We start from the raw sequence: 22,444 nt of genomic DNA on the forward strand, positions 1-22,444 counted from the left end.
CCCCTCCCTCAGCATCCACACAGCTGCCCCCCCCCATACAAGATACCCCCTCCCTCAACATCCCCCCATACAAGATACCCCCTCCCTCAGCATCCACGCAGCTGTCCCCCCCCATACAAGATACCCCCTCCCTCAACATCCCCCCATACAAGATACCCCCTCCCTCAGCATCCACGCAGCTGCCCCCCATACAAGATACCCCCTCCCTCAGCATCCACACAGCTGCCCCCCATACAAGATACCCCCTCCCTCAGCATCCACACAGCTGCCCCCCATACAAGATACCCCCTCCCTCAGCATCCACGCAGCTGCCCCCCATACAAGATACCCCCTCCCTCAGCATCCACGCAGCTGCCCCCCATACAAGATACCCCCTCCCTCAGCATCCACGCAGCTGCCCCCTAATACAAGATACCCCCTCCCTCAACATCCCCCCATACAAGATACCCCCTCCCTCAGCATCCACGCAGCTGCCCCCCATACAAGATACCCCCTCCCTCAGCATCCACACAGCTGCCCCCCATACAAGATACCCCCTCCCTCAGCATCCACACAGCTGCCCCCCATACAAGATACCCCCTCCCTCAGCATCCACACAGCTGCCCCCCATACAAGATACCCCCTCCCTCAGCATCCACACAGCTGCCCCCCATACAAGATACCCCCTCCCTCAGCATCCACGCAGCTGCCCCCCATACAAGATACCCCCTCCCTCAGCATCCACGCAGCTGTCCCCCCCCATACAAGATACCCCCTCCCTCAACATCCCCCCATACAAGATACCCCCTCCCTCAGCATCCACGCAGCTGCCCCCCATACAAGATACCCCCTCCCTCAGCATCCACGCAGCTGCCCCCCATACAAGATACCCCCTCCCTCAGCATCCACACAGCTGCCCCCCATACAAGATACCCCCTCCCTCAGCATCCACGCAGCTGCCCCCCATACAAGATACCCCCTCCCTCAGCATCCACGCAGCTGCCCCCCATACAAGATACCCCCTCCCTCAGCATCCACGCAGCTGCCCCCCATACAAGATACCCCCTCCCTCAGCATCCACGCAGCTGCCCCCCATACAAGATGGCCCCTCCCTCAGCATCCACGCAGCTGCCCCCCATACAAGATACCCCCTCCCTCAGCATCCACGCAGCTGCCCCCCCATACAAGATACCCCCTCCCTCAGCATCCACGCAGCTGCCCCCCATATAAGATACCCCCTCCCTCAGCATCCACGCAGCTGCCCCCCATACAAGATACCCCCTCCCTCAGCATCCACGCAGCTGCCCCCCATACAAGATACCCCCTCCCTCAGCATCCACGCAGCTGCCCCCCATACAAGATACCCCCTCCCTCAGCATCCACGCAGCTGTCCCCCCCCCATACAAGATACCCCCTCCCTCAGCATCCACACAGCTGCCCCCCATACAAGATACCCCCTCCCTCAGCATCCACACAGCTGCCCCCATACAAGATACCCCCTCCCTCAGCATCCACACAGCTGCCCCCCCCATACAAGATACCCCCTCCCTCAGCATCCACGCAGCTGCCCCCCCCATACAAGATACCCCCTCCCTCAGCATCCACGCAGCTGCCCCCCCCATACAAGATACCCCCTCCCTCAGCATCCACGCAGCTGCCCCCCCCATACAAGATACCCCCTCCCTCAGCATCCCCCCCATACAAGATACCCCCTCCCTCAGCATCCACGCAGCTGCCCCCCCCATACAAGATACCCCCTCCCTCAGCATCCACGCAGCTGTCCCCCCCCCATACAAGATACCCCCTCCCTCAGCATCCCCCCCATACAAGATACCCCCTCCCTCAGCATCCACGCAGCTGCCCCCCCCATACAAGATACCCCCTCCCTCAGCATCCACGCAGCTGTCCCCCCCCCCCATACAAGATACCCCCTCCCTCAGCATCCCCCCCATACAAGATACCCCCTCCCTCAGCATCCATGCAGCTGCCCCCCATACAAGATACCCCCTCCCTCAGCATCCACGCAGCTGCCCCCCCATACAAGATACCCCCTCCCTCAGCATCCACGCAGCTGTCCCCACCATACAAGATACCCCCTCCCTCAGCATCCACGCAGCTGCCCCCCATACAAGATACCCCCTCCCTCAACATCCACCCATACAAGATACCCCCTCCCTCAGCATCCACGCAGCTGTCCCCCATACAAGATACCCCCTCCCTCAGCATCCACACAGCTGCCCCCCATACAAGATACCCCCTCCCTCAGCATCCACGCAGCTGCCCCCCATACAAGATACCCCCTCCCTCAGCATCCACGCAGCTGCCCCCCATACAAGATGGCCCCTCCCTCAGCATCCACGCAGCTGCCCCCCATACAAGATACCCCCTCCCTCAGCATCCACGCAGCTGCCCCCCATATAAGATACCCCCTCCCTCAGCATCCACGCAGCTGCCCCCCATACAAGATACCCCCTCCCTCAGCTGCCCCCCATACAAGATACCCCCTCCCTCAGCATCCACGCAGCTGCCCCCCATACAAGATACCCCCTCCCTCAGCATCCACGCAGCTGCCCCCCATACAAGATACCCCCTCCCTCAGCATCCACACAGCTGCCCCCCATACAAGATACCCCCTCCCTCAGCATCCACACAGCTGCCCCCCATACAAGATACCCCCTCCCTCAGCATCCACACAGCTGCCCCCCATACAAGATACCCCCTCCCTCAGCATCCACACAGCTGCCCCCCATACAAGATACCCCCTCCCTCAGCATCCACACAGCTGCCCCCCATACAAGATACCCCCTCCCTCAGCATCCACACAGCTGCCCCCCATACAAGATACCCCCTCCCTCAGCATCCACGCAGCTGCCCCCCCATACAAGATACCCCCTCCCTCAGCATCCACGCAGCTGCCCCCATACAAGATACCCCCTCCCTCAGCATCCACGCAGCTGCCCCCCCCCATACAAGATACCCCCTCCCTCAGCATCCACGCAGCTGCCCCCCATATAAGATACCCCCTCCCTCAGCATCCACGCAGCTGCCCCCCATATAAGATACCCCCTCCCTCAGCATCCACGCAGCTGTCCCCCCCCCATACAAGATACCCCCTCCCTCAGCATCCATGCAGCTGCCCCCCATACAAGATACCCCCTCCCTCAGCATCCACGCAGCTGCCCCCCCATACAAGATACCCCCTCCCTCAGCATCCATGCAGCTGCTCCCCCCGGTGTAAAATCCCTCACAGCACATCCCCAACAGTTTCAGTACCAAATAAGTTACTTAATCAGTAGGCTCTGCGCACTTCTACAACGCTGCAGGAGTTTTTTAGTTCACTCCCCGCGCTGCTGACCCTAGCGAGCGCCATGATACATGTGAAAAAGAGCGCGGCTCTCCTATTTCCGATCCACGTGATCTTGGAGTGCCACCTGATGCAGTGACGTCAGGAGGTCCTTACGGAGCATAGTATTTAGCCATTACCGTCCGTCTGGTCCGGAGCCCCAGACGCAGTAGGTTCTCTGCACTGTTGTGTTAGACTCACGTCTGGTGCCCCTGGGTCATTTTGGGGTGAGCTGCTCCCCTGTAGGGTGTCCTCCGCCCTCACGCAACTTCATAGCTTACGTTCACACCTTATATACCCACTGAGCCAGCTCACCACACCTTATATACCCACCGAGCCAGCTCACCACACCTTATATACCCACCGAGCCAGTTCACCACACCTTATATACCCACCGAGCCAGTTCACCACACCTTATATAACCACCGAGCCAGCTCACTACACCTTATATACCCACCGAGCCAGCTCACCACACCTTATATACCCACCGAGCCAGTTCACCACACCTTATATAACCACCGAGCCAGCTCACTACACCTTATATACCCACCGAGCCAGCTCACCACACCTTATATACCCACCGAGCCAGTTCACCACACCTTATATACCCACCGAGCCAGCTCACCACATCTTATATACCCACCGAGCCAGCTCACCACACCTTATATACCTACCGAGCCAGCTCACCATACCTTATATGCCCACCGAGCCAGCTCACCACACCTTATACCCACCGAGCCAGCTCACCGCAGCTTATACCCACCGAGCCAGCTCACTACACCTTATATACCCACCGAGCCAGCTCACCACACCTTATATGCCCACCAAGCCAGCTCACCACACCTTATATACCCACCGAGCCAGCTCACCGCACCTTATATACCTACCGAGCCAGCTCACCACATCTTATATACCTACCGAGCCAGCTCACCACATCTTATATACCTACCGAGCCAGCTCACCACACCTTATATACCCACCGAGCCAGCTCACCACACGTGACCTCCTTCATGAGCTACGAGCTGCCGACTGCAAAAGTACTCAGAATAATGGGATACAATTGTGTATGTGTATATGACACTGATATTAACAAATATATTAACAATAACTGCTCAGCAGCAACTATCAAAGTAAACATGATAATACAAGTAATAATAATAATAATAATAATAATAATAATAGTAGTATTAATACTAATAATACTGATAATAGTAGCAATAACAGTATCAATACTAATAATAGTGATGATGATGATGATGATAATAATAATAATATAAATAACGGTATTAATACTAATAATAGTGATAATACCACTAGTAACATTACTGTAATCAGCTTCTTCCTGTCACGTGACGGAGCTGACATCTGGGGCCGCCCTCTTCTGCCAGGCCTGACAATGGATTGCTCGGCACTCTACTTTCTCTGTCAGGCGACCTAAGGTCGAACGTCGAGTGACAGCTATGGCGTCCGGCGGAGGAAAAGGGAGGGACACCGATAACCGGGGGTAAGAAAGGGATGATACGGAGAATGAGGGCACAGCTCAACGGCAGGAGAGACGGATACCGAGAGTGTACAGCGTATGGTGAGACAGCCGTGTGACTGGAGAGACTGAGGGTGTATGGAGAGACAGCTGTGTGTATGGAGAGACTGAGGGTGTATGGAGAGACAGCTGTGTGACAGGAGAGACTGAGGGTGTATAGAGAGAGACAGCTGTGTGACTGGAGAGACTGAGGGTGTATAGAGAGAGACAGCTGTGTGACAGGGGAGACTGAGGGTGTATAGAGAGAGACAGCTGTGTGACAGGAGAGACTGAGGGTGTATGGAGAGACAGCTGTGTGTATGGAGAGACTGAGGGTGTATGGAGAGACAGCTGTGTGACAGGAGAGACTGAGGGTGTATAGAGAGACAGCTGTGTGTATGGAGAGACTGAGGGTGTATGGAGAGACAGCTGTGTGTATGGAGAGACTGAGGGTGTATGGAGAGACAGCTGTGTGTATGGAGAGACTGAGGGTGTATGGAGAGACAGCTGTGTGACAGGAGAGACTGAGGGTGTATAGAGAGAGACAGCTGTGTGACTGGAGAGACTGAGGGTGTATAGAGAGAGACAGCTGTGTGACAGGAGAGACTGAGGGTGTATGGAGAGACAGCTGTGTGTATGGAGAGACTGAGGGTGTATGGAGAGACAGCTGTGTGACAGGAGAGACTGAGGGTGTATAGAGAGAGACAGCTGTGTGACTGGAGAGACTGAGGGTGTATAGAGAGAGACAGCTGTGTGACAGGAGAGACTGAGGGTGTATAGAGAGAGACAGCTGTGTGACTGGAGAGACTGAGGGTGTATAGAGAGAGACAGCTGTGTGACAGGGGAGACTGAGGGTGTATAGAGAGAGACAGCTGTGTGACAGGGGAGACTGAGGGTGTATAGAGAGAGACAGCTGTGTGACAGGGGAGACTGAGGGTGTATAGAGAGAGACAGCTGTGTGACAGGGGAGACTGAGGGTGTATAGAGAGAGACAGCTGTGTGACAGGAGAGACTGAGGGTGTATAGAGAGAGACAGCTGTGTGACTCTCGGCATATTTGGGGTCACCCCATTTTTGGGGGGCACTGGGTCTGATGAGAACTGTACTGACTGTCGCCCAGCTTGTGTGTCACTGACCCCTCTGGATAGACAGATGTGCCCTGTCCCCCTGTAAGTGAGGTGACTGCCCCCCCCCCCCCCCCCTCCGATCAGTGCTCCTTGGCGGGGCTCCCCGACATTGATTATTTATACTTACAGCCTGGCAGCGTTCATCTCAGCGGGCACCCGTATAGTACACCCCTCTGCAGCACCCCTGCCAGTCCCAGCAGTGCCCAAACAGGACCGATATGGTGACCCCATAAATCAGCCCCCGGACCCCATAGCTCTGTACAGTGACAGGACTTTACCTTCTGCCTCCGCAGGTGCGTCTGAAGAGGTGGGGTGCGCCCGGGACACTCATGGCGGCGCACTACAATGCCCCGTTTGATGAACAGGGTGAAGTGCGTGAAGGGTTCCTGTGCCCGTTGTGCCTGAAGGATCTGCAGTCCTTTTACCAGCTGCAGTGCCACTACGAGGAGGAGCACTCCACTGAAGACCGTGAGGTCAAAGGGCAGCTCAAAAGTGAGTGTTACGTCCCCGGTATAGAAAAACTCTGCTGCTTTCTTTTACAAACAGCGCCACATCTTTCCACAGGTTGCACCTGGTATTGCAGCTCAGTACCATTCAGTAGAACTGAACACAAGCCATAGACCAGGGATGGTCAACCTGCGGCTCTCCAGCTGTTGCAAAACTACAACTCCCAGCATGCCCAGTCTGCCTACAGCTATCGGCCTACAGCAGGGCATGGTGGGAGTTGTAGTTTTACAACAGCTGGGGAGCCGCAGGTTGGCCAGCCCTGCCATAGACCAACCCAAAGATCCTGTCCACTAGGGACCTCTGGGGGAGTGCTCGTTTCTCCTGCAGCAGCCCCTACAGGAGAAATGTGGTATTACATGGCATGGGTTGAATTCATTCAATACATGGTCCTCTAGAGTCCTCCACTCTTTGTAGCGGCGCCTCTGGGGCTTCCATATGACCTGATAGGCAGGACCCTCCCTAATCTTGTATCGTGACTCATGGCTCTGTCTGATGGTATTCTCTTCTGCTCTTTAAGATCTGGTGCAAATTGCTAAGAAAGCAAAGAACAAACTGCTGAAGAAGGATGGAGGCGAGCGGGCCGAAGGTGGATCCCAGGATCGCTATGAGGCATTCAGCTATGGAGGAGTGGACCCGTGTATGTGGGACCCACAGGAAATTGGTGAGTTCATTTAAAGGGGTCCTCGTGGCTGGAACTCAAAGAGGAGGCAATCCAGACTCTACGTCTGCAGACTGGAGTACACTGGACACAGCACAAAGGAGCAGGGGCAGGATGGGGGTGTATCTTTTAAATGTGCACCCCCATCCTGATTCCAGCCTCGGTGGCAGTGCTGTGTCACAGGCTGGTTCTCTGTACATAAAGGGTCATGGTATCTCGCCATATTGCTTGCTTGCATCCCCTCTCCTGCGATTTTGGGGGATTGACTTCTTTAAACGTTTCCTTTGGCCTTTTCTCAGGGGCAATGCGGAGTCACCTGTCTGACTTTAAGAGGCACCGAGCTGCTAGAATCGATCACTACGTAGTGGAAGTCAACAAGCTAATCATACGCCTAGAAAAGGTGCGTTTCATCTGGGTTAGCGCCGAAGTTCACCTTCGCTACTATTTTTATTTATTTTTTATTGCCTTAATGTCTCTCCGATGAGAAATGAAGCCGCTTTATGATAAGTTCCTCTTAAAAATTTCCAAGCGTTTTGTGTCTACAGCGCCTAAACAGACCTGTGTGTCTCCATGGTAACAGACAACCAACTGTGTAGTCTGATCTTGCAGACACGGCCCTTTCTGTCATCATAAAGTCGCAGATTTTTGTGCAAGCATCATTTATGCAAAAATACGCAGCTCTCGTCTCTTTTTAAAAAGTGGGTGCCGCTTAGAAGGAGGGCGTGACCAACCACAGTCTAACGGATTTACTATAACTTCTGCACGAAGTTGGCGTGAATTATAGGGCAAATCAGCGCCAGCGTTTCTGGCTCATGGACTATCAGAAGATACATCAATGTTATTAAGAGGACTGATACTCCACCTCTGCTGTTCAGACACTGCCCCGGTCCCTGGTGCTCTCTACTTCCTGCTTCCTTCCTACGTGCAGGAAATGCCTGGAAATGGCCTCTTTAATTTTTGCTTCCTGTCTGTCTGTATTATATGGGAATGAGTAAATAAATAAAAGGAATAAAAATTCATCTAACGTATATAAGATCATAAATAGAACTTAGCAGCAGAGTCAGCATTCAGTCATTAACGCTCCCTGTCTGTTTGTCTCCAGCTAACATCGTTTGATCGCACTAATACGGAGTCTGCCAGGATCAGAGGTACGGCTCTGCTCCTCTAAGGACTGGGGTAAAGGGATATTCCGATGACTAATGTTGATGTTTTTTTGCCTGACAACCCCTTTAACTTGTGTGTTGCTTCTCTCCCAGTAATAGAGAGGTCTGTGGTGCCGTGGGTCAGCGACCAAGATGTGCCCTTCTGTCCAGACTGCGGGAACAAATTCACCATCCGCAACAGGCGCCACCATTGCCGGCTTTGTGGGTCCATTATGTGCAAGAGATGCACAGAGCTTATCACCATTCCATTTGCCAGTGAGATATGAGATAATTTTGTCCGTCGTCTGTGTCCGCCAGCCGCCTTCAGGCTCCGTGTGTTGATGTTCTTCCAGAATTAGTCTATATTTTCACATTTTTACCGCTTGTGACTGTGATAGAAGAATTTACAGTCTCAGTAAAACTTTAGTTCTGTCTCTTGCTTTTGCCTTGACAGATAAATTGACCAGCGCCAGCAAACACTCCATCTCTGCCCACGGCAGTCCTAACTTATCCCCCAACACTAGCGCTCAGACCTCCCGTCGGGGCAGCATCAGCAGCCTCAGCAGTGTCAGCTCCGTCCTGGAGGAGAAGGATGATGATAAGATCCGCTGCTGCCAGCACTGTAAGGACACACTACTAAAGAGGGAAATGCAAATGGATGAGAAAGAGCACACACCAGAAATCGTCAAGATCTACCAGGTAAATCTGCATGTGTCAGATGGGCAGGGGAGCAAAGAAAATGTGCATCACCCAAGTGTTTTCTAGTTATGGGCTTTATGGTGCTTTAAGATCTGATACAATGACACTTGGGGTACAGGATAAGGACACTGACACTTGGGGTACAGGATAATGACACTGACACTTGGGGTACAGGATAATGACACTGACACTTGGGGTACAGGATAATGACACTGACACTCGGGGTACAGGATAATGACACTGACACTCGGGGTACAGGATAATGACGCTGACACTTGGGGTACAGGATAATGACACTGACACTTGGGGTACAGGATAATGACACTGACACTTGGGGTACAGGATAATGACACTGACACTCGGGGTACAGGATAATGACACACTGACACTCGGGGTACAGGATAATGACACACTGACACTTGGGGTACAGGATAATGACACTGACACTTGGGGTACAGGATAATGACACTGACACTTGGGGTACAGGATAATGACACTGACACTTGGGGTACAGGATAATGACACTGACACTCTGGGTATAGGATAATGACACTGACACTTGGGGTAAAGGATAATGACACACTGACACTTGGGGTACTGGATAATGACACTGACACTCGGGGTACAGGATAATGACACTGACACTCGGGGTACAGGATAATGACACTGACACTCTGGGTACAGGATAATGACACTGACACTTGGGGTACAGGATAGTAACATTTGGGGTACAGGAAGATGACACTTTGACTTTTTATTACAGAGACTCCGGGCCTGTATGGAGAGGGTGGATGAAAAGGCCCCTGAATACATCAGGATGGCGCAGTCTATAAAGTACGTGTTCATTATATCTCTGTCTCTCCTTAGAGGTGACATGATTTCCTGATGTGTCCATGGGATGTAATAAAAACGTGATTAGCAGGGATTCAGCCATTCGGACCCCAGAAAATCCTTTTTTTCCCCCCATATTCCCATTTATGTGTCTTTTTATGGCCTCTGGTTGCCTCAGCCGTGTGCCCGGACCCCGGAGCATGGCGTTCTCTAATATCTGTTATATTCCAAATCAAAGTCTGCTGAATGTAAACTAATCTGTGAAAGTCTATGTGGGTGGGAGCGGGGGCCGGCCGCATCTCTCCTGCTCTCCCTCATATTGTGCACCCGTGACAAGGGGTAATTATCTGACAAACAGTCTGCAAAATGTTTTGTGTTTTATTTGAATCCGCAGCGCTGGCGAGACAACCTACAATTTGGGCCATGCCAACAACCTGAGAATCGAGGTGCAGAAACTCTATGAGTTAATAGATGCTTTAAGGTGAGACGTGGGGGCACTGCTGAAGGGGCCTGTAAGGAGGGGGCTGTGTACGAGAGGCATAAATATCTAGTTTCATTCATTAATGTTCATGTCGCCAGTTGCACCTCAATCCTGTTCTGTTTTTGTCGCGTCTTTTTATAGGGCTTCGTTCACATCACCGTTCAGCCTTTCCGTTCTCCTGCTCCGTTTAGATGCAGGAGAACGTAAAGGACAGAAAAGGCACATAACTGACGCCAAACTGAGTCAAACTTAGCCCTTAGGACCCCATAGACTATAATCGGGTCCGTTATGTTTCCGCTCAGAAGATGATTTTAAATCTGAGACAAGTCCTGCGCGCACAACTTTTGTCTCCGCTTCAAAATCATCTTCTGAGCGGAAACATAACGGACCCCATTATAGTCTATGGGGTCCTAAGGGCTCAGTTTGGCGTCAGTTATGTGCCTTTTCCATCCTTTACGTTCTCCTGCTCCTAAACGGAGCAGGAGAACGGAAAGGCTGATTGGTGATGTGAACTCAGCCTAAATGGCATCAACCCCACACATGTGAATACATAGTTGTGACCTTTTAAAGGGGTTTTCCCAAACAAGACTTAAATATTGATGACCATCAGTGTTTATTTCTTTGGGGGGAGTGGGGGGGGTGGATTGACCTCTGAACATCCACAAATCGGCAGAATTAAGAAACCCAAGTGCCGTCACTGGTACCACAGCTCCGTCACATTGAAGTAAGTGGGACCAGGTTCAAGTGACCCTATGGCCATGCTGCTGTGCCCCTGTGTGAGCAGTAATGGGGACAACTTCATTCTACCAATCACTGGGGGTCCCCACCGATCAAACATTGATGGCGTCTCCCTTTTAAAGCCATTTACATTCTCATACTATAGAATACTATAGAATTCTCATACTATAGAATGTAACATTACAATAAAGGAGTCTTAAAGATTAGCAAAACACAGCTGCTTCTTCTGAAAAATAGCACCACACTTGTCCACAGGTTGTGTGTGGTATTGCAGCTCAGTCCTATTCACTTCAATGGAGTCAAGCTGCAATACCAGACACAGCCCCCGGGCAGGAGGGGCGCTTTTTTTGTTGGAAAAAAGCAGCCATGTTTTTCTATTCCTGTGTTGCCCTAGGAAGGAGTGAAATCCTAATGCAAATTATTTGTAGCAAATAAGGGGAAAAAAACATAAAACATTTAGGATGTAATTTATCAAGACTGGTGTTTTAGACGCCGTGTGCGCTGGCGGTGGATCCGCCGTATGAAGAGGCGTCGCCCGTCCTTGCTAGCTTAAGGTACTTTCACACTTGCGGGAGAGGATTCCAGCAGGCAGTTCTGATGGAACTCAATGCCGGAAAAGAATAACGCTAGTGTGAAAAGTACCCTTAAATGTAGACCTTTTCCTACACGTAGAAAATGATAAATAAGATGGACCTGCCGGCTCGTCCCCTTCCCCGCTCTCGCCACGCCCCCCTTTGTTTAGATCTGATGTGAACAGGTAAAAGTCGCAGATTGCAACGCAAATAACCATTGCAACGCAATCTGTGCCAGAAATATGCCAAAGATAGGCAAACTTCTGCTAGTAAATGACCCCCTTAGTCTTAAAGAGGTTGTCCAGGATTTTTTCTTTAAATCCACCCTGCGGTACCAGTGAAGTCTATACCTCCCTGCTCCCCGCAGCTTCGTTCTCCCTTGGTGGGCCGTGGGCTGTCTACACTGGACATGTCCACAAGCAGCATATCGCCGCTGGGTCATGTGATTGTTGGTCCAGGGGCCACGGAGACGGAACAGAGCAGTGGGGACCAGGTAAGTATAGGTTTCTTTACAGGTACCTGGAAAACACCCTTTAAATAGTTAACTCTTTCAAAGCCTCAGCATTCTTACCTGAATTATTTGATGCAATGACTATAATTTATAATTCTTTTTTTTTTTTTTGTATTCGTCACAGTAAGAAAATACTAACCCTGGGACTGAATGAAGAATCCAAACCTCACCCCAAAAATCTACAGCTGCAGAAGATGATCAGATACTCGGCGACGTTATTCGTGCAGGTAAATGACCTTTACATCAGGAATGGAAGACATGTCTGATGATCAGATTGGCTGTGGCTGTATGTTTACATCAAATACCTAACGATTAGGAAGCTCAATATGTCCCTATTGGGGTAAAAGTCACACTACAAACACAAGAATTACGACATGATTACCCCAATTTCAGAAGATCCCCATCAACCAGTCTGACTCCAGGGATTTTTTTTGTGTGACCTTTTTAACTGTTTTATATCCTCAGGAGAAACTGCTAGGATTAATGTCACTGCCAACGAATGAGAAGTATGAAGAGTTAAAGGAAAAACGCAAGCAGGAGAACGAGCAGAAACTACAACGGGAACGACAGGTGAGGTTATACGTCTTTAACCCCTTCAGGACACAGCCATTTTTCACCTTTAGGACGCAGCCTAATTTTGCAAATCATGTGTCACTTTATGTGGTAATAACTTTTTAAAACGCTTTTACTTATCCAAACCATTGTGAGATTGTTTTCTCGTCACATATTGTACTTCATGACAGTGGCAAAATTGAGTCAAAATATTTCATTTTTATTTTAGCAGAGATGATGGGCGGGTGCTGAGAGCCGGCGGCATTTGGGGGGCGGGGCTTGTGTTCGCCCCGCTCCAAGCCAAGAGCAGAGGGAGAGTAGGCTCCGCCCACTTCCGGGATTTTAAGCACCTGGCGGGACGCTGATTGGAGGGACACAAGCTGGGTGAGGGTAGTTTGTCCCTTCTTACAGGGCCTAACCTTCCCTTTTTCCTTATTGGGGTGCCAGGGGTGCCATTATGTCTGAACCCAGGTCCAGAAGCAGGCGGTCCCTTTGGTACGTAATTTTTGCCTGTGCGTCTTGTCACGCAAAATTTCCATCCCCTCAGTCAGACTCCCTCTACTTTGCGTGTGCTGCGCCGCAATCAAGTGGCTCTGCTCCGGAACCGTTGCTTCCCGCTGCCCAAGCTACGGAAGAACCGGAATGGGCGCGTTCCCTGTCTAGGGTGGTGCAGGATGTCTCTATTACCAACAAAGCTATTGGGGCGTTTGTCGGCAAGGCAGTTCTCTGACCGGTCCGAGTCTGGGGATCATGGGGTGCGTGCCCATCGCGGCCGTCCCACAAAACGGGCCAGAACATCCTCCCACAAAACGGTGTCTGTGTCTCCCGTTTCCTCGGCCTCTTCTCCTCCTACTAGAGGGTCTCACTCCGACGTGTCCTCAGTTGAAGAGGCATGTTCCGAGGAGAGAGGGTCAGATGAGGATGTTGTCTCACCGGAGGTTCAGTCGTCCAAACTGTCCTCCATGGTGGACAATTTAATTACGGCAGTTATTGAGACGTTGCAGTTTGAGGATCCAGCTCCGTCATCGCATCATTCGCACAAGTGTTTCCCCTGCCACCAGGAGTTTGATTCCTTTCTCTCCAAGGAGTGGAATTTCTCTGATAGATATTTCATGTGGCCAAAACGCTTGAATGTCCTTTATTCTTTTCCGGAGGATTTGACTAAGAAATGGTTGGCTCCACCTATAGTGGACCCGCCAGTTTTCCGCTTGGCTAAACATACTACCTTGCTAATGGCGGATGGGGCTTCTTTTTCTGATATCAAAGATAAGAAGCTGGAAGAGTTTGCAAAATCTGCCTTTGAAGCAGTGGGCACAGCGCTGCAGCCGGTGTTTGCCTCTACATGGATGAGCAAGGGTATGGGAGAGTGGGCATGTAATTTACGTCAGGGTCTCGACTCAGGAGTCCCCTCGGGGGAACTTGCAGATGTGGCCCTGCAGCTCTCGCATGCCAGTGAATATATTTGTGAAGCATTTTTGGACGCGGCCAGGTTTATGGCTCGCGCGTCAGCCCTGTTGGTGGCTATTCGCCGTACCCTATGGCTCTCCTGCTGGGCGGCAGATAATGCTTCAAAGCGGACCCTGACGGCCCTTCCCTTTACCGGCGGCAGACTTTTTGGTAAGCGCCTAGATGAGATAATTTCGGACGCTACAGTTGGTAAAAGCACCCATTTATCACAGAACAGGCGGTCTAGTAGGTAAAAAAAAACTGTCCTCAATAGACATCAAGGACACTTATCTTCACGTGCCCATATGCATCAGAGGTTTCTCCGGTTCGCAGTGGGTCCATTTTATAGCCCTCCTGTTCGGCCTGGCCACGGCTCCCAGGGTCTTTATGAAGGTTCTGGCAGCAGTCATGGCCCTGCTCCATGCCAGGGGGATCGTGGCAATCCCTTACTTAGACGACATCCTGGTGAAGGGTCCGTCGTTCCGGAGGGGTTGTCCGGTGCGGGTGCAGTCCGGCAACTCCACGGCGGTGGCGTACATCAATCACCAGGGCGGCACCCGGAGCCTGGCAGTCATGGAGTCGGAGCTGATTCTCAGCTGGGCAGTTCACATACCCAGCGTCAACAACTGGATCGCAGACTTCCTCACGAGTGGGCTCTTCACCCGCAGGTCTTTCGGGACATCTGTGAGAGGTGGGGTCAGCCGGATGTGGATCTCATGGACTCACTCTTCAACAACAAGGTCGAGGACTTTGTCGCGCGGTCCAGGGACCCCATGGCCCTGGCATGCAACGTGCTGGTGATCCCGTGGAGTCGGTTCATGTTTCCTTACGTGTTCCCGCCTCTTCCTCTCATTCACGGGTCTTCTCCGGAAGATGAGGTCCGAGGGACTGCCCGTCATTCTCGTGGCCCCAGATTGGGCACGCAGGGTGTGGCACGCATCCCTAGTCGCCCTTCTCGCTGACGAACCTTGGCGTCTTTCTCTTCTGGAGGATCTGCTGTCGCAGGGGCCAATCTTCCACCCGAATTTAGGGTCGCTACATTTAACGGCATGGCTGTTGAAGCCGCCGTACTGAAAGCTTGTGGGTTTTCGGATGTAGTGGTCCAGACTATGATTCGGGCCAGAAAGTCGTCGTCTTCCAGAATCTACGACAGGACCTGGAAGTCCTACTTTAGTTGGTGCGAGAGGCGACAGCTGTCTCCCGTTCGCTTTTCTTTGCCGCGACTTTTGGCTTTCCTGCAGTCGGGCATGGACCTAGGGCTGGCTCTCAGCTCACTTAAAGGGCAAGTGTCGGCTCTCTCCATTCTTTTTCAACGAAATTTAGCTTCGCTTTCAGCAGTTCAGACTTTTCTGCAGGGGGTGGTGCATGATGCGTCCTCCATTGGATCCTTGGGAACTTAATCTAGTGCTCAACGCTCTCCAATCTTCTCCGTTTGAGCCTTTGCAGCAGGTGTTGCTGCGCTTCCTGTCTTATAAGGTTGCTTTTTTGGTTGCAATTATTTCTATCCATAGAGTTTCAGAACTCGCGGCTCTGCCATGTCAGTCGCCCTTCCTGATCCTCCATCAGGATAAGGTGGTCCTTCGCCCTGTGCAGTCCTTCCTGCCGAAGGTGGTGTCGGCATTCCATCTAAACGAGGAGATTATTCTCCCTTCATTTTGTCTGGACCCGTTGGAAGGCAGATTTCACTGGGATAATTTTCAGTTGCCATGTCACATTTGATGACCCCCTGATGCACCCCTAGAGCAGAAACTCCAAAAAAAGACCCCATTTTGGAAACTACGATATAAGGTGGCAGTTTTGTTGGTACTAGTTTAGGGTACATATGATTTTTGGTTGCTCTATATTACACTTTTTGTGAGGCAAGGTAACAAAAAATAGCTGTTTTGGCACAGTTTTTATTTTTTGTTATTTACAATGTTCATCAGACAGGTTAGATTATGTGGTATTTTTATAGAGCAGGATGTTACGGACGCGACAATACCAAATATGACAACTTTTTTTGTTGCTGTTTGTGTTTTACATAATAAAGCATTTTTGAAAAAGAATGGCTTTTTTTGACACACTATTTATTTTTATTTTTTTTGACGGTGTTCACCTGAGGGGTTAGGTCATGTGACCTAGAGCCGGTCGATACGGACGCAGTGATACCTAATATGTATACTTTTTTTATTTTTTAAAGTTTTACATCATAATATTTTTGAAACAAAAAAAAATCATGTTTTAGTGTCTCCATATTCTGAGAGCCATAGTTTTTTTTTTTTTTGTGTGATTGTTCTAGGTAGGGTCTCATTTGTTGCAGGATGAGATGACTGTTTGATTGGTATGATTTTGGGGTGCGTATGAGTTTTTGGTCGCTTGGTATTAGGCTTTTTGTGATGAAAGGTGATTTAAAAAATGGCTTTTTTTACACCGTTTTTTTTTTTTTTTTGAGGGGTTAGGTCATGTGGTATTTTTATAAATCAGGTTGTTACAGATGCGGCGATACCTAATATGTAAACTTTTTTTTATTTATTTTTTTTTACATTTAACACAATAAAAGCATTTTTGAAACTAAAAAATCATGGTTTTAGTGTCTCCATAGTCTGAGAGCCATAGGGCCAGATTTATCATTAGCTCAAGTCAGAATAATGGAGTGAAAAAGTCTCTAAAAAATGCGCAAACGCTAAAACTGCGCACAAATTTGCGACTTTTTTTCTGCTCTGCACTATGCTCGCCAGTTTTCTGAAAGTGGGCGTGTTTTCTTATGTAAATGAATCTCTAGACAGATTTACTATTGGGACTATTTAAAAAGTCGCAAAAAAATGCGCAATTTCACTCCAGTGAGGACCATGCTTATGAGACTTTAATAGAACATGCGACTTTTTCATAAAAACGTGCGACTTTTGTAAAGCTGCTTACTGACGGATAAACTGCTACCGTCAAACCACATTTATTACAGTCTTAGGCTACATTCACACGACCGTATGTGTTTTGCGGTCCGCAAATTGCGGAGCCGCAAAACACGGATACCGGCCGTGTGAATGTAGCCGGCCCTATGATAGAAATGCCTATTCTTGTCCGCGATTGCGGACAAGGATAGGACATGCTCTATCTTTTTTGCGGGACCGCGGAATGGATCTACGGATGCGGACAGCACATTGTGTGCTGTCCGCATCTTTTGCGGCCCCGTTGAAATGAATGGGTCCGCACCCGGAACGGATGCGGAGTAAAAAATACGGTCGTGTGAATGGAGCCTTTAAAGGGCCGATCATAAATCTGACTTGGCTAAAACTGACTTTAGCCATATGTGAAAGTGGAGCGAGCGGTCAGTCATGATAAATCTGGCCCATAGTGTTTTAATTTTTTTGGCGATTGTCTTAGGTAGAGGCTCACTTTTTTTTGCGGGATGAGGTGACGGTTAGATTGGTACTATTATGGGGCATACGCCTTTTTGATCGCTTGTTGTTGCACTTTTAGTGATGTAAGGTGACAAAAAAAAATTTCATTTTATTTTTTTGACGGTGTTCACCTGAGGGGTTAGGTCATGTGGTATTTTTAAAGAGCCGGTCGATATGGACGCGACGATACCGAAATATGTCTACTTTTCTTTTTTGCCCTATTTTATCCTTTTTTTTTTTTTTTTTTTTTTTTTTACTTTTATTTTGGGAAAAGGACGCTTTTATTTTTTATTTTTTTACTTGAAACTAATTTTTTGATTATAAAAAAAAAAAAATATATATATATATATATTTTTTAAACTTTTTATATTTGTCCCACTGTGGGACTTCACGTTTTCAAGGTTTGATCCCCGTTTCAATTCGGTACAATACATTTGTACAATTGAATTGAATTGTCAGCGTCTTACACAGTAAGACGCTGACAGTTGCCTAGGAGACCCAGCACTCAGGCTGGATCTCCTGGGCTTCCGTAGCTGGCAGGCTCTGATGCCTGTGTAAGGCATCGGGGCTGCCATGGCAACCATCGGCCCCCTGCCAGCGCAGCGCGGGGGGCCAATGGAGTCGGAGGGAGCCCCCTCCCTCTGTAAACCCTGCACGTGACCGCGATGCCGGCGGATGCAGTAGGGGCCTGGCTATCAGTAACAGCCGGGCCCGTGCTGCAGATCGCATCACGTACATGCACGTGGGAATGCGGTAAGGCACCACATTCCCCCGCGTACTTGTACGTGATAATGCGTGAAAGGGTTAACGGGATTGTCCTACAGTCACATTTATAATTTATCCTGTGGAGAGGTGATAAGGAGTCTGATTGCTGAGGGTCCGAACATTTGACCCCCACCAATCACCGGTCACATGCACCCTGCTGCTCCATTCCTATGGGACCGGCAGAGGTGGCCCAGTGCAGCGCATCTTCATGGAGTGACAGTAGACATGTATGAATGGGAGACATGTGATCACTGTGAGTTCCAGCATTGGGACCCCCCTGCGGTCAGAGACCTATCACCTATTCCGTGAACCCCTTTAACCCCTTAGAGACCAGGCCTATTTTTTCATTTTGACATTTTTAGATTTTTCCTCCTCACGTTCCAATAACCACAACCCATAACTTATTTTTTATTTCTCCATTCTCATAGCTATATGAGGGTTTATTTTTTGCGAGACAAGATACCGTACATTTTTTTTATTTCACCATTTAATTTACCATGTCTTGTATTGGAAAATAGGAAACAAAATTCTTTTTGGGGTAAAATTGAAAACAATTCTGGCAAGGTTGTGGTTTTGTCATTCACTGTGCACTAAAAATGACCCGACGCCCTTATTATGTGGCTCAATGCGATTGCGGCGATACCAAACTTTTAAATAAATAAAAGCCTTTGAAAACATCCATTTTTTTTTGGCATTGCCGTATTCTAACAGCCATAACTTTACAGAGCTGTATGAGGGCTTGTTTTTTGGCGTAATGAACTGTAGTTTTTATTGCTACCATGTTTGTGGTAGGTATGACTTTTTAATCACTTATTCAATTTTTTGCAGGGGACAAGATGACAAAAAATGTCAAATCGCATTTTTCTGTTTTTATATTTTAATAGTTCAGACATTTTCGGACGTGGCGATACCTAGTATGTTTGTTTATTTTTTATATATTTTTTCATGTAAAACTGGGAAAGGGGGGCGATTTAAACTTTTAATATTTTGCTGCTTTATATTTTTTTTTTTTACTTTTTATTCATTAACTATTAGCCCCTAGGGGGCAGAACCTGGGGTCTTTTAATCCCTTCTCTCCTATTCACCCTAATAGAGATCTATTGAATAGGATGTTACACTGTCCCTCCTGCGCTGTGCCTCGTGCACAGAGCAGCAGGGAACTTACTTTTCACTGTGGAGCCTCCAAGTCAGGATTCATTGACAGAAAGCAGAGTTCAGTACTGAATTTAAAGGAGGAGATTTATTAAGACTGGTGTTTTGTTTTTTTTTTAAAGATTTTTATCAGAAAAGTTTAAGTCCCAGTTTGTGTCAAATATGCAACTTTTTGCCACATTTCTTAAAAAAATAAAATTGGGTGGGAAAAGACAGGCAAGACCTAAAACACTTAACAACGTGCGTCAGACAACTGGTGCACATTAGACCTGAAATCTACTCCAGCTCCTGGCTGCAGTAGATTTCAGCTCTGGTGCTTGGATGACCTGAAATGCATCACAACTATTAAAGGGCATCTGTCAGCAGTTTTGTACCTATGACACTGGCTGACCTGTTACATGTGCGCTTGGCAGCTGAAGGCATCTGTGTTGGTCCCATGTCCATATGTGCCCGCATTGCTGAGGAAAATGATGTTTTAATATATGCAAATGAGCCTCTAGGAGCAATGGGGGCGTTACCATTACACCTTAGGGCTCAGCTCTCTCTGCAACTGCCGCGCCCCCTGCACTTTGATTGACAGGACCAGTTGTGATCACATTTACACTGATTGGTCCTATCAATCAAAGTGCAGAGGGTCAGCAGTTACAGAGAGGGCAGAGCCTCTAGGTGTAATGGTAACACCCCCGTTGCTCCTAGAGGCTCATTTGCATATATTAAAACATAATTTTCCTCAGCATTGCACATATGAACATGGGACCGACACAGATGCCTTCAGCTGCCGAGCGCACATGTAACAGGTCAGCCGGTGTCATAGGTACAAAACTGCTGACAGATGCCCTTTAATAGTTGTGATGCATTTCAGGTCATCCAAGAACCAGAGCTGAAATCTACTGCAGCCAGGAGCTGGATTAGATTTCAGGTCTAATGAGCACCAGTTTTCTGACGCACGTTTCCGAGCCAATTTTTTAACCTTTTTTTTAAAAGAAATGTGGCAAAAAGTTGCATATTTGACACAAACTGGGACTCAAACTTTTCTGATAAAAATCTGCAAGGTTTATTAAAGACCCTGTTTATTGGCAGGCTGCTCTTGAAGTACAGCGGAGAAGAGATGAGAAGAAAAAGGACACCCTTCCCCGCACCTCTGACGCACTGAACGGAAAGCCGAAGCAGACAGGTCGTATTCGGAAAGTGGAAGGATGGTTGCCAACATCTGGTGTACCTCGAAATCGGGAGACCTCTGACCCTCTCCTTCAACAAATCGAGAACATTACTTCCTTCATCCAGCAGGCTCAGGCGGCCGGACGTGTGGATGAGGTTCATATGTTAGAGGAGAATCTGAGGCAACTGCAGGATGAGTACGACCAGCAGCAGGTGGAGACGGCCATAAGGATGTCCACAGAGCTAGCAGAGGAGGAGGCCATGCAGAGAGAACAGCTGGACTTGCTCAGGAAGAGGGAGGAAAGCAGGGAGCTGACGAAGGGTTTGTCCCAGCACAGTCGAGCTCACTCCCTGGACTTTCGAGACCATCGACAGCTGGCGGGATGGCAGGATAAAAACACAGCAGCGCTAGATCTGCAGCTTCCTAGACAAGACCTCATCCCTGTGCAGCCTCAAAGTCCTCCAGACGCAGGGCCGGTCCTCCCCTTACGTATCTCTCCTGTTCTCCCCAGCCAACCTGTGACCTTAAACCCCTTTGAGGATGAAGAAGAGGAGTCTGAACCGGCCCCTTCAGACCAGATCCAGCAGAACGGCAACAAGGAATACAACCCATTTGATGAGGAGGATGAGGAACATCCAGAAGAGCAAGCAGTAGGTGCCCATGAGGTCACACAGGCCTCGTCCAATCCCTTTGAATCGTCGCCAGATCGTGACTACACGCCACCAGTTCCAAAAAACCCATTTGAAGAGGATGATGGAGCCTGCGCCGGGAATCCCTTCAAGGAGGCGAATGATTTGAGGGCAATCGAGGAGGAGGTGATTGAGGAGGATCTGCTTCTACAACAGATCGATAACATCAAGGCCTATATATTTGACGCCAAGCACAGTGGACGACTGGACGAGGTGGAACTCCTAACGGAGAACCTGAGAGAACTGAAGAAGACGTTGTCCAAACAGAAAGGACAGACCAAGTGACCAACCCCCCAAAGCTCGGGGGTCACCCTCCAGTTCTCCTTTACAAGTTTCTTACCAGCAAAGCCTGTGTTGTATCGGCGTGCTTCAAAATGACCAACGGAACCGCTATTGGATCAGTGCAGTGAATCTCTGGTAAATATATATATATATACCACAGAGGAACGGAGGTAGGAGGGCTGGAACATTAACCCTTATGCTGCCTAACCTTATCGCCACTGAATGTGAAGAGCCTTTTAGAGTTTTTGTTAATCTCATGAGCCCATTATGTGGATCAATCTGTAGGGAAATTAGCGACTGCCCATAGGAACAAAGCTACATGGACCATAATATGGTGTGAAGAGATGTGAGGTGTGGATGAATGATCTGTGATTATAACACTACAGGACATAGGATGCTATACGGCAGGAAGCTGCTGGCGGTGGAAAACATGAATGATGTCTGGTATAGCCTGAAGCTGAACTACAGGAAAGAGTTGTGACATTTAAAGGGTATGTCCACCTTTTGAACACCTCATTTCTATATAAAGTCTACATAAAAAGGGAAGTCACTGTACAAACATTTACATTACTTATCCTGTACTGATCCTGAGCTACATCCTGTATTATACTCCAGAGCTGCACTCACTATTCTGCTGGTGCAGTCACTGTGTACATACATTACTTATCCTGTACTGGTCCTGAGTTACATCCTGTATTATACTCCAGAGCTGCACTCACTATTCTGCTGGTGGAGTCACTGTGTACATACATTACTTATCCTGTACTGATCCTGTGTTACATCCTGTATTATACTCCAGAGCTGCACTCACTATTCTGCTGTAGGAGTCACTGTGTACATACATTACTTATCCTGTACTGATCCTGAGTTACATCCTGTATTATACTCCAGAGCTGCACTCACATTAGATAAGTAA

At 49.1% G+C, this 22,444-nt stretch overlaps 1 protein-coding gene across 1 annotated transcript; it reads left to right on the top strand.

Annotated features, from left to right (window-relative positions):
• The first annotated feature begins 4,693 nt into the window (after positions 1-4,693).
• On the top strand, positions 4,694-22,210 carry RBSN (rabenosyn, RAB effector). Its single transcript, XM_040408366.1, has 12 exons — positions 4,694-4,826; positions 6,261-6,459; positions 6,992-7,135; positions 7,432-7,532; positions 8,235-8,280; positions 8,389-8,550; positions 8,729-8,973; positions 9,737-9,807; positions 10,199-10,285; positions 12,231-12,333; positions 12,572-12,676; positions 20,479-22,210. The coding sequence occupies exons 2-12, from the start codon at positions 6,297-6,299 to the stop codon at positions 21,529-21,531; spliced, it is 2,280 nt and encodes a 759-aa protein (XP_040264300.1). The 5' UTR covers positions 4,694-4,826; positions 6,261-6,296; the 3' UTR covers positions 21,532-22,210.
• The last annotated feature ends 234 nt before the right edge of the window (positions 22,211-22,444 follow it).

This window comes from Bufo bufo, chromosome 9 (genome assembly GCF_905171765.1).
Source record: "Bufo bufo chromosome 9, aBufBuf1.1, whole genome shotgun sequence".
Classification (NCBI taxonomy): Eukaryota; Metazoa; Chordata; class Amphibia; order Anura; family Bufonidae; genus Bufo; species Bufo bufo.